At 42.6% G+C, this 12408-nt stretch overlaps 1 protein-coding gene across 2 annotated transcripts in view; it reads left to right on the top strand.

Moving 5' to 3' along the window:
* The window catches only part of CLCN6 (chloride voltage-gated channel 6), a 33277-nt gene continuing 20913 nt past the window's right edge, over positions 45 to 12408 (top strand). Inside the window, exons 1-6 of one of the 2 annotated variants that reach the window (XM_005690671.3) lie at positions 45 to 297; positions 1084 to 1143; positions 6885 to 6950; positions 7602 to 7667; positions 10251 to 10317; positions 12280 to 12386. In XM_005690671.3, coding sequence (XP_005690728.2) covers positions 211 to 297; positions 1084 to 1143; positions 6885 to 6950; positions 7602 to 7667; positions 10251 to 10317; positions 12280 to 12386 — 453 coding nt within the window. In that variant the 5' untranslated portion in view covers positions 45 to 210. The remainder of the gene's footprint in view (positions 298 to 1083; positions 1144 to 6884; positions 6951 to 7601; positions 7668 to 10250; positions 10318 to 12279; positions 12387 to 12408) is intronic. The other variant, XR_001919283.1, reaches the window with a different exon arrangement.

The following is a 12408-nucleotide window of genomic DNA, read 5'->3' as shown; positions in this document are numbered from 1 at the left end:
AACATGGCCGCGCCCAGAAGTCTCGCTGGAAGCCGGCCCTCCGCCGTCATGTGACGCGACCCCTCGCCCCACCCGTCTGCAGCCACTCCCCGTCTCCATCCTCAAGCTCGAGAGGGCCACGTGACACTCCCGGGACCAGTCACGTGAGGCGCGGATCCTGGGTGGGAGGGAGGTGGGCAGAGGGGTCCAGAGTGGCAGTAAAGGAGGAAGATGGCGGGATGCAGAGGGTCCCTGTGCTGCTGCTGCAGGTGGTGCTGCTGCTGCGGTGACCGTGAGACCCGCACCCCGGAGGAGCTGGTAAGGAGCGGGTGGAGTCGGGCTGAGAAGGGGGCGGTTGCTTAGGGACTGCGAGAGGCGTTGCCGGGGGTGGGGCCGGGTCGAGCTAGGCCCGCAGGTGGCTGCGGGTGGGGCCTGGGCTCCGCACCCTAGGCTCTCGAAGCATCTGCCCGGCTTTACGTGCCCAAGTCTGGGGTCTTTTCTCATAAGCCCTCCCTGGAATCTGAGGGAAGATCTAGGCCAGCTCTAGTCAATCTCATCCATATTAGTTTTTTAGTTTCCACCTAAAAGGAGTTTTGAATGAAATGAGCATTTTCAGAATGAACCCCTTCACTGGACTTTGCATATCATGCCGCTGGCTTAGTTTTTCCAGCGCTCTGTCACTGTATCCTTCACCCTTTCTGGGTCACTGATAATCCAGCTTCCCTCTGCAAAGCACCCTGGGAAAACTTGAGTTGTATCCTCAGAGTTGACAAGTCTTTCCTGATGTAAGACTCCACATGTTGTCAGAAGGAACCTGAATTGTTTCCCTCTTAAGCTGGCGGGTGACATCTTTGAAGTGTTCTGAAGATGAGTGGTGATTTGAAGAATGTATGGTAGGAGTGAAGAGCGCAGCTGATGACTGTATACCCTCACCGCATCACCCCCATCCCCAAATGGTTTTTTTGTTTGTTTTAGGTGTTCCCATTTGATGATAATGGCTACAGAGGATTTAGAAATTCGTATCTAAGTTCAGTAAATTTTTCTGCCTCTTTCCACTTTTAAAAACATTGAAAGGGTCTCCCTTCTCTGAATTTGTTTTTCTAGACCATCCTTGGAGAAACACAGGAGGAGGAGGATGAGATCCTTCCAAGGAAAGACTATGAGGTAAGATTTTTAGATGCTGTCTTGGGTAACAGAAGAAGTGAGTGACCAGCTCACTTCAGACTGAAGCAAAAGCATTAGGATTCCAACCAGAGATGCTCTATGACCTTCTCTTCCAGGGAGTGAGTAGGTAAGAGATAACTTCTTTGTCAGAAGGGGCTGTTTAAGAAACCCTTTTCTCATTTTAGCCTCAAAGCAGGGTCTGAGTGTGTCTCCAGGCTTTCATCAATCTATTGCACCTTAACCTGGTTAGAGCATGTGTTTGCCATTAGACTGTTTGCTTTTGTAACTTGTAGAGACCCAGAGTCAAAGCCACTGAGAGCATTTGCTTGTAAACAGGTGTGAGCCAGGAAGCCTTGCTTTTCTTCTAAGAGAACTGAGTTTTCAGATGATTGTTTCCTGCCCAAGCAGCTTCTCTTGGAACTGTCAGTTCTTGGTTATAGTTCCTGACTTCATGCACGGGACTCAGAGACAGAGAGTGTGTGTGTTTTGTGTGGTGGGGAGCACTAAGGCCAGTGCTGCTAGAGTATACCTTTTATTATTTAGTCAGCTTATAGTGACATTACTATGACTTTTGAAATGGCAAAAACAAGCCATGGTTGTGATAGAGGATTTTCATATGATTTGCAAAAAGAAGCTAGGGAAAAATCTACAATCCTGTTCATGAAAAGATGACTATTGATTTTACTAAACGTCCTTTTCCATGCCTTCTTTTAAATAACAGTGAAATTCTACTAGATACACTATTTTAACATGGTTTTCCCTCCCAGTTTATAACAAATTTTTGTTTATCAATACTTTTCTGTAATTCATTTTTAAACGGGGAAATAGTATTTCATTGTCTATGAAATAAGATGTTTTTTATCTGAGTTTTCTATGTTATGAATTGCGTGGTGGTGACCGTCCTTTCTTGTTTATCTTTAATTGCTTTCTTAGAACTAATTCCCAAAGTGAGATTAATCGTGTCTATACTTAATGACTTAAAAAGAATACCACGTCCTTAAAAAATTCAGTATTCTAGAGCAATAACATACCCAGACTAATTTTCTTTCTAATATTTTATCCACTCTTGCTGTAGAATTTAGTGTATCTATTATGATTTGAAGCTTCTTATGGAACTTTTTTTCTTTTAAGTTCCATGAGAAGCTACAAATCATAAATGTAGACAAAATGGGCAGAATAGTACACTGAAAACCCCCTGTACTCATCAGACAGCATCGTTCAGTCATGCCTAACCTTGTTTCATGTGTGCACCCATCCACTTCCCCGTTCCCATATTATCTTGAAGGAAAGTCTATACATCATATCATTTCACCCATAAATAATTCATTTCAAGTCTCTAGTGGATAAGGACACTTTTTTCCCTATCATAAGCCAGTGCCATTTTCACACCTAAGAAATTCACAATAAGTCCTTGATATCAAACAACCAGTGTTTGGGTTTTCTAGTTGCCTTATAAATACTTATAAAGTATTTATAAAAGTACTTATAAAGTCGTAAGTACTTTTTCATAGTTTGTTTGAATTGGGTTCCAAGTAAGGTCCTAATGTTGCACTTGTTTGATATATCTTTTAAGTCAAATAGGTTTGAGATGAAGTAGATTCCACCTTTATCTCTGTCTTGTTGTTTCACCTTTGTTTTGTTGTTTCATCTTTTTTTTTTCCCCCTTGCAATTGACTCAACAAAATAATTTTGAGTCTAAAATTTGCCAACTGTACCGCAGTGGTATAATGTGTTACTCTGATGTGAGTGCTTTTAATCAATCAAAAAGCACTATATCCAGTGATGTATTATCTCATATTTCTTCTTAAAAATAATTAATTTATTTTATTTATTTGGCTGCGCCAGGTCTTAGTTGCAGCAAGCGGGACCTTGAATCTTTGTCAAGGCATGCAAACTCTTAGTTGCAGCATGTGGGGTCTAGTTCCCTGACCAGGGATGGAACCTGGGCCCCCTGCTTTGGGAGCATGGAGTCTTAGTCCCTGGACCATCAAGGAAGTCCCATAACTCTTAAATACGTGTTTGCTTGTACACAGTAGAAAGATTTGCAAGAATTAGTATGATGATCCATTTCGTGCTGTCACCTTGCCATCCCCCCTTGAACCTGGTGATATCATTCTGATGGTTACAACCGATGCTGTCCCAGCCTTTATCCTCCTCCTGGGATCTCAACACTGCATGTCTCCTCCATTGATCTTCTGTCCCTTCACTCTTTTTGCTAAGTTGCACTCATCAGTAATGTATTTACTCTCACCTGATACGCATATTTGTGTAAATTTTATGGGTTAATATTCTTCCATGTGAGTCATTAATATTTCTCAATTAACCATCTTCTTGAGAGCATCTGCTGTAAGAGCAAGTTTAGTTAGGCATTGACTCAGAAAAGCCAGCTCAGATTTTGTTTATGAGGGATCAACTAGAAAACCCTTCTGCTGAAGATCTTTCTAAAATGTGCTCCTTCCTGCCTTAGTGGGCTTCCCTGGTAGCTCAGCTGGTAAAGAATCCGCCTGCAGTGCAGGAGACCTGGGTTCAATCCCTGGGTTGGGAAGATCCCCTGGAGAAGGGAATGGCTACCCACCCTGGTGTTCTTGGCCTGGAGAATTCCATGGATAGAGGAGCCTGGCAGGCTACAGTCCATGGGGTCGCAAAGAGTTGGACACAACCAAGTGACTGACACACACAGTTCCTGCCTTAGTAAGAGTTCATTGTACATACTTGACTTTTTCTTTAATAAGTTGGGGGTCTTACAAGATGTTAGAATCCCCATTTTGACATCCATTCTCATTATAGATGGTTTGAATAGTATCAATTTCCTGTCTGTGAGATGAGACCATTCCCAAGGAGTATTGTTTTTCTGCATGTCACAGAACCTATAGTGCCCTTTTGAGGTAGAGAAAGGCTCCCCCTCAGAGCTGAGGACTTAGAATAACAGGCCTCCCCTTTCTGAGTCATTTCAACGCCAATACCCCTGCTAAAGGCCCACCGAAGGTGCTCTTTGTGTGAGCCCTAAGATGGCTTCCTGAGTGAATTTGGGCTACACCTCAGTCCCCATTTGTGCCCTATAGCTGGATGCTATGTTTGCTTGTAACCATGGACATCAACCCTGCAGCCTACCTATACAAGTTTTATTTTTAAAGAATTTTATTTTAAAGAAGTTGTTAGTTTCCCAAACCAAAGAGTAACATATACAGCAGAAATAAAAGAAAATTAGTCATGGCAAAGGAGAAGGAATTATCTGATTTTAATAACAGATCGTACAGTTCATGGGTACATGTTTACCAAGTGTCAGATTTTCAAAACTTAAAAAAAAAAGTTTGGTGTTCTTATATTACAGTTCTTTCTAAATGTCCCTTTTAATAGCCTTATTGAGCTATAATTCACATTCTGTACAATTTACTCATTTAAATTGTACATGCAGTGGCTTTTAGTATATTCACAGAGTTGCACAACTATCATCAAATCAATTTCCGAATATTTTCATCACCCAGAGAGAAAACATGCATCTGTTAGCAGTCACTGTCCACTCTTCTTGCCCCTGACCATGGGCAAGCACTAATCTACTTTCTGTAGCTATACCTTTGCCTGTTGTGGACGTCTGCAAACCTTTTCAATGTTCATGGAACCTAGGTGTTATTAGAACCATCAAGCAAATAATTGCTAGTGATTTTTATACATGTTGGGCATGAAGGATATCATATTTTTCAACATGTTAATTTTTTCCCATTTGTTCCTAGAATGTGGTGTCCTTAATTGATTAAAACATGTGTATATACATACACACATATATGTATATGTGCGTGGACATACAGTTAACCCTTGAACAACATGAGTTTAAAGTGCTCAGTTCCACTTATATGCAAGGTTTTGGTTTTTTTTTTTTCAATAAATACTGTATTTTCATTTTACACATTTTAAGTGTGGGGAAAAATTTGTGTTCCATTAGAGATCACAATGTGTGGAATCTAAAGAACTAGGGTTGAGTCCTGATTCTATCCACATTATTTCAGCTTCTTGTCCTTGGTTGAGCCATTTATCAAATTCTTCATTTTTGAGAGAGAATTAGCAAAATGTGGATTTTTACCTGTGTGGAAAGTTGCTTCCCCTAACCTGTTTGTTGTTCAAGGGTTTACTGTATGTGTGTGTGCGTGTGTGTGTATGTGTGTGTATATGTAAAGTATTTATGTATATATATATTATCACTAGATAAACATATGTTTAATCATTCACTGATGGGTCTAGTTTCCCAGCAGAAATATTGTTTACTGGTTGATTTTTTTTCCTGATTGTTTTTTTTTCGTTTTATAATCAGGCAGACAGTTTTGTTTCTAATATAAAAAAATGTTCACCATATTTGCCTGGAGAATTTTAAGTAATATCCAGCTGTGAGTGGCTACTGAAATTACCACCTCAGAGTTAACCATTGTGAACGGTTTTCCCAAATGTTTTCTATTGTATGCTGACATACAAATCTTTGTTTAATCAAAATAGGATGCTATTACACCATTTAATCTGCATCTGCCTTTATTTATTTTGCATCTTGCCTTTTTTACTTAATCTTTGCACATTGGCCACATCTGTCCTTGAAAACCTGTCCAAATTCTTTTAATGGCTACATGAATGTGTGCATGCTAAGTCACTTCAGTCGTGTCCAACTATGTGCAACCCTATGGACTGTAGCCTGCCAGGCTCCTCTGTCCATGGGATTCTCCAGGCCAGAACACTGAAGTGGGTTGCCATGCCCTCCTGCAGGGAATCTTCCCAACCCGAGTCTCTTACGTCCCCTGTATTGGCAGGCAGGTTCTTTACCACTAGTATCACCTGGGAAGCCCTATGACTACATAGTCTTCCATACTGGGTGGATAACAGTTGATTTGATCAGTCACCTGCTGCTACTCCAGGACCCTTTTGGAAAAGGAATTTGGACTTTGGGTAGTCACAGAAATGGAATGAACTGTCACACGTCACACCTGCGTTGGTTTAGCGGCTGACTCTGAACTCCTGTGTGGGAGTGTGGCCACCGGGCCAGTGTCCAAGTTTGTTCACTAGCTCATGTGTAGGTAGCAACAGGTTACGGGGAGAGAGCACACAGCAGACTGTTTTCCTTTGGTGCCAGACTGTTGCTGCTTGTGCATGATGTAGAAATAAAATCACTTCCTTTGAATTGTTCCTCAGAAATGCCCCTGGCACACCTGCAGATCGTTTGCAGAACTGCTGTGTTCTGTGAAGTTTAAGGAACTGTGTTAGGAGCCAGGCTGGATCTGTGCCTCTTCCTAACATAAACTGGAAGTTGTTTTTTAAAACAGTCTCCATGTTTGTCTTGTGACTCACCTTTTTCACAGATGCTAACTGCAGAAGATACTTAAAATTAGACTTGCTAAATTAATTTGGTTCTGGTTAATGGAAGCATTTGTTTGTTAATGGAGTAAGTTGGGTAGCACCAGTGAGGGCATGAGGTCTTTTAGTGTTTGGCAGAAACAGGGCACTTAAAAATATGTAGTTTAAAACTTTCTAAAGCATTAAGTATTCACCTACAGGCGTGCTGCTGAAACGTCCGTGTAAGTGATTTTGATTAAGAAGGACCTGAGCAGGTCCAAGAGTCTGTGTTTCTAACAATCCCCTCCTCGGTGCAGCTCTGGCCATCAGTGCTTTGAGTGGTGGGAACTGGAAGGTTTATCCTTTCCAGGTTATGGTAATTCTTCCTATCTGCTTATGACTTTTTCTTTATTCACACATCCCTCTTTCAGAGTTTGGATTATGATCGCTGTATCAATGACCCTTATCTGGAAGTTTTGGAGACTATGGATAATAAGGTGAGTTCCTTATTGATCTTTTGGGACCAGGTAGGTTTTATGACAGCCTCTTTTTCTTTTTTTAATTTATTTATTTTAATTGGAGACTAATGACAGTATTGTAGTGGTTTTTGCCATACATTGACATGAATCAGCCATGGGTGTACATGTGTTCCCTATCCTGAACCCCCCCCATCCCACCCTTGAGCACTCTGTCTCATGCATCTGTTTCACATGTGATAATGTACATATTTCAATGCTATTCTCTCAAATCATCCCACCCTTACCTTTTCTCACACCGTCCAAAAGACTTTTCTGTACATCTGTGTCTCTTTTGGACAGCCTCTTTTTTGTTCTAAATACTTCAGTGATTTTCCTTAACCTTTGGACTCTTAACCCTTTTCATGGGATATCTATTAATACCATCTATTAACTAAATTAAATCTATTAGTTCCTTAGTCCTTCAGCCTGCCAGCCAGCATGTCCACTGTCAGTGCACCTGGCCTGGCCCTTCGCATTCTTCATTCTTGCATTGTAAAGCTTACCTGTCACACCAGACATCATCTCTGTGCTTGCTGTCCGTGTGGAATCTAGTCTGACACTGGTTGGCTGAGATGTAGTCCCTCCTTGCTGCCATCATAATCCTGAGTCATTCTTTTCCTTTGTGAACAGAAAGGTCGCAAGTATGAGGCAGTCAAGTGGATGATGGTGTTTGCCATTGGAGTCTGCACCGGTCTGGTGAGCAGGCGGGGAGATCGTGGGCCAAGGGGCAGCAGAGGGCAGAGGGCATGCGCCAGTCTGGCAGATAAGTCATTTGTCCTTATAACAGAGAATGCCTTTTTTCTTTCTTTCTTTTTTAAGTATAATCCTGATACTTTTTTTATACTTTTCAATTTATGAAATGCAAGTGAGCCATGCAACGCTGATGCCCTTTAAAGCACTCGAAGTCTTGCTCAAGACCTGTCCTTTGTTATGTGGTCCCATTAGGTAGATGGCAGAGTGGGGAGGGTGCTTAGTGGATGCTGAGGTCACTCTGCAGGGAGAAAGCAACATGATGAGAACAAAAGTGTGGCTATTATGCTCTTTGCTCAAGCACAGCATGCCAGTAAACAGGACATCGCGGATCTCCATGAACTCATTACGCCGTCCCTCTTCCCTGAACACTGTTCATTTTACCTAGAAGGTAGAGCTGGCAGTTGTGGGTAGAGGAATACGCCTAAGTGCACAGGGTTCTGGGTCAGCACGTTCACAGATGAATCCCAGACGAGAAGAAATCATGAAACATCGCCAAAGATTGTCATAGCAAAACTCTGGAACCATAACTGCTGACTCACTGTGCTTCAACCCGGAGCAGAGAAGCTGGAAGAGTTTGTAATCCAAATGATAAATGTCAAATCTGATTTTTGTCAATACGTTGTTAGAAAAGGGGATTGTCTTCATCCATCCAGACTGCTAAAGCAAAAGTACCATGGACTGAGGGGTTTAAACAACAGGCATTTACTTTTCACAGTTCTGGGGTCTGGAACGTCCAGGCCACCAGATCTGGTGTCTGGTGAGGGCCCAATTTGTCACTCACACATGGGCGTCTTTTTGCTGTGTCTTCAGGTGGCAGGAGAGGCAAGGGAGCTCTCTGGGGTCTCTTTTATAAGGACACTAATCCTATTCATGACCTAATTACCTACACAGCCCCCTCCCACGTCCTAATTAGAGGAGGTTAGCATTTCAGCATACGAATTTGGGAGTGGGCAGGCGAGACCACAAACACTAGCCCATAACACTGTATATGTATTCTTAAGCAGTAGCCTGTTAATCACCTTTCTCTAGAATTAACCACAGGTTTCAAACTTAATTCTACATAACATACCCGTTAAGTGTAAATACATGTTTAAACATAACATAGCCACAAGAACTGACCACAGGTTTTAATTTCAGATTTTTACTGTAGTAAATTCAGAGATCAAGGAACATCTTACTATTTAAGATTAATAGCATTCAGGAGGCCTCTTTGATAATGTTCTGCCATTGTGGGGGTACTGTGGGCTGATGTAATTGTTTTATTTTGCTATATAGTTGCCTGGTTGCCAATTACCGTGTAATAAGCATAGTCGCTAGCCATATAGGTGTTAGTCTTTCTGCAACTGTCATGTCAAACTCTAGCAACTCCACTGAACACCCTCCTGTTGTGGGAAAGCAGACCTGCCTTAATAATGTAGCAACCATCTCCTCTTGCTGCTGGCTCTCTTCTCCTTTGATCTGTCACTGTTTATTGTTTCAGTATTTAAAAGCCCCCAAGCACTGGTTTGTGGGAAGACCAGAGTTAAAGGCACAAAGCCTTTGATCCTGAATTCACATGGTCAGAAGTCTTCCCAGTTCTCTGAAGTCCTGAGCATGCACTTCAGAGAGTGAGCTAGTGGAACAGGAGTGGTTTTCTCTTATTCACCAGGTTAACCATTGGCTGTACAATGGTTATAAATCAGAGTCATGACTTATGAAATGGTAATAACCGAGTGCCAAAGAATCGATGCTTTTGAATTGTGGTGGAGAAAACTCTGGAGAGTCGCTTGGAATGCAAGGAGATCAAACCAGTCAATCCTAAAGGAAATCAGTCCTGAATATACTTTGGCCACCTGATGCAAAGAGCCGACCCATTGGAAAAAGTCCTGATGCTGGGAAAGATTGAGGGCAGAAGGAAAAGGGGGTGACAGAGGATGAGATGGTTGGATGGCATCATCAATGGACAAGAACGTGAGCAAACTCTGAGAGATAGTGGAGGACAGGAGCCTGGCGTGCTGCAGTCAAGGTGGTTGCAAAAACTCGGACATAACTTAGCGAATGAATAACAATAGACGTGCAAGAGGCGTATACTACTTCTGAGTAGGTACTGGCTTTCAAAGTAATATTCTGATACCCTAATCCTTTCTACACTTACCCAGCTAAGGATCACTGAAAATGTGTTTGGATTTCTTCTTTTGACCCTGCCTTTGGAAGAGCAGAGCAGGCCCTCACACGCCTCTGTGCTGTTTCTAAGCGCTCTCAGTCTTCCTTGGTCTTAGGTTCTTTTTTTATTCTTATCCCTATGTGTTGTAACTCTCCTTCTGACAGCTTAGCTACACCCCTTCTTTTGTCCTCAGAAGGGCTGTGGGACCAGACTCAGGTGGGGCACTCCTTGACTAAGGAAAGGCCTGTTCACACATGGCCTGTTGGTAGCATGGGTGCGTGTGACCAACAAGAACAAGCGGTGGGGGGGTGGGAGGCTATGTTTCCAGGGGAGTGCCTATGACAGCGTGGAAACTCAGGTGACAGCTCTTGTTCTCTTCCCAGGTGGGTCTCTTTGTGGACTTCTTTGCTCGGCTCTTCACGCAGCTCAAGTTTGGAGTGGTGCAGGCTTGTATCCTTGACAGGGGTCACAGTGTTCCCCAACATATGTGGTTGCTCACCCTGCTTTCCCATACAGAAATGAGTTTACAGACGTGATCTTTGAAGAGCTACTTATTGGCCACTTGGGTTTAAAGTTTTTCATTATTATCAAAGGGCACAGAGGAAGACTTGAATAGAAAGATGCTCGTGGTCATGGTAGTAACACAGGAAGCCCAGATACCTGTTTTTTCTCATCAGTCTGTGAACTGATTGTGGTTCCAAGGAAAGTCTCACTAGAATTGTTCATGGAACTTGAAAATTCTCTTCCTAAATTTGTGTGGAATCATAAAGAGCCCGAAGTATCTGAGACAGCTTTGAACAGCAGATGGGACTGGCCATCCTAGATGTCAAGATTTACGTAATTTAAGATACAGTAGTTAACCCAGTGTCATATTGGTACAAGAACACCCAATTAGACCAGTGGAAAGTAATAGAGAAGCAGAAACCGGCCCACACACATACAGCAATGCAGTGAGTGGAGTTAATATTATAAGTCAGTGAGAAAGGATGGGTTTGTTAATAAAAAATGCTGGGAGATTGGTTACCCATCTGGAAAAATTCAAAATTAGATTCTTACTTTGTGCTATACGTTAATTCCAGATGGATTAAAGATGTAAATAGGCAAAACAACATTTGAAGAGACTGTAACATCAAGACTAGGGAGTAATTTCTAAGAACTCCAGAAGGCATGAAGATCAATAAACTTGATGACATCAAAGTAAACATTTTGTTTATACGCACGCCAAAAAAAAAAAACAAAACGCAGACAATAAAACCCCATAAACAAACTGAAAAACAAGTTTACAGCTTAGGAGAAGTGATTCTCTGTGCATTTAAGAGACAAATAACTAGAATCCATAATAGAGGGAGAATGGCAACTCAGTTAAGAAAAAAGCCGAAACAGCTCAGTAGAAAAACGTATAAAGGATGTGAGCAGACAGTTCTCAGAAGAGGAAAATTACCTGTGGAAGAGCGCTTACCTCACCACCAGCAGGGAAGTGAAAATTAAATACACAGGAAGGTGGCGCCCCTGACTCCTGTGTTTGTGTTCTAGGTGTGGCCCTCAGGCATGCACAGAGATGTTCATTGCATCTCTGGGATTGCAAAACACTGCTGTCACACCAGAGGGGCGAGTGGGCCAGTTGTAATTCGGATGGTGTAATTTTAATTTCACAGAGAAGTAAAATTGAACCAGAGCTTTTAGATCAACATGGCTAATTCTCAAAAAGTGTTGAGGGAGAGAAGGCAAGGGTAGAAGGTGCATCAACCGCAACGCCACTGTTTCAATTTCAGAAACACTGAGAACAGTGTGGATGCACATGGACATGTTCCAGGGAGGATGTGCAAGGGTTCAGGTTAGGGGTTTCTTCTAGGAGAGAGGGAAACACAAGGGGTTTTGTTGCTGTTTTGAATGGTATCTAGTGTTTTAATTTTCAAAAAGCACCTGGAGCAGATGTGGCTTAACACTGAGATTTGTTAAGGCTCTGAGGGTATAGATGTTTGTACATCTTGTAATGTTTGAAGTATTTCATGATTTTAAAATGGTTCCTAGTGTAGGAGACAAAGGTTTCCCAGGTGGCTCAACGCCTGCCCATGCGGGAGTCGCGGTTTCTACCCCTGGGTTGAGAACATCCCCTGGAGAAGGGAATGGAGACCCACTCCAGTATTCTTGCCTGGGAAATCCCTTGGACAGAGGAGCCCAGCAGGCTACAGTCCATGGGGTTGCGAAAGAGTCAGACGTGACTTAATGACTGAAAACACCAATGAGAAGACATCTCAGACAGTTGTGTTTTTGTGAGGTTTATATGTGGAAAACAGGAAGAAGTGCAGTAAGCAGCCCCCATGCTTCAGAGGAAGAGAAACTGCTTCATATCTAGTGGTGGCAGGACCACCCCTGCTGGCAGGCTCCTTTTCCTTAACCCCATGTCTGCAGCGGTGGAGGAGTGCAGCCAGAAAGGCTGTCTTGCACTGTCCCTCCTGGAACTCTTGGGTTTCAACTTGACGTTTGTCTTCTTCGCAAGCCTTCTTGTCCTAATTGAGGTGAGGTGTGATGGGGATGAGG

This window comes from Capra hircus, chromosome 16 (assembly GCF_001704415.2).
Source record: "Capra hircus breed San Clemente chromosome 16, ASM170441v1, whole genome shotgun sequence".
Classification (NCBI taxonomy): domain Eukaryota; kingdom Metazoa; phylum Chordata; class Mammalia; order Artiodactyla; family Bovidae; genus Capra; species Capra hircus.
This window is presented reverse-complemented; position numbering and strand designations above follow the sequence as displayed.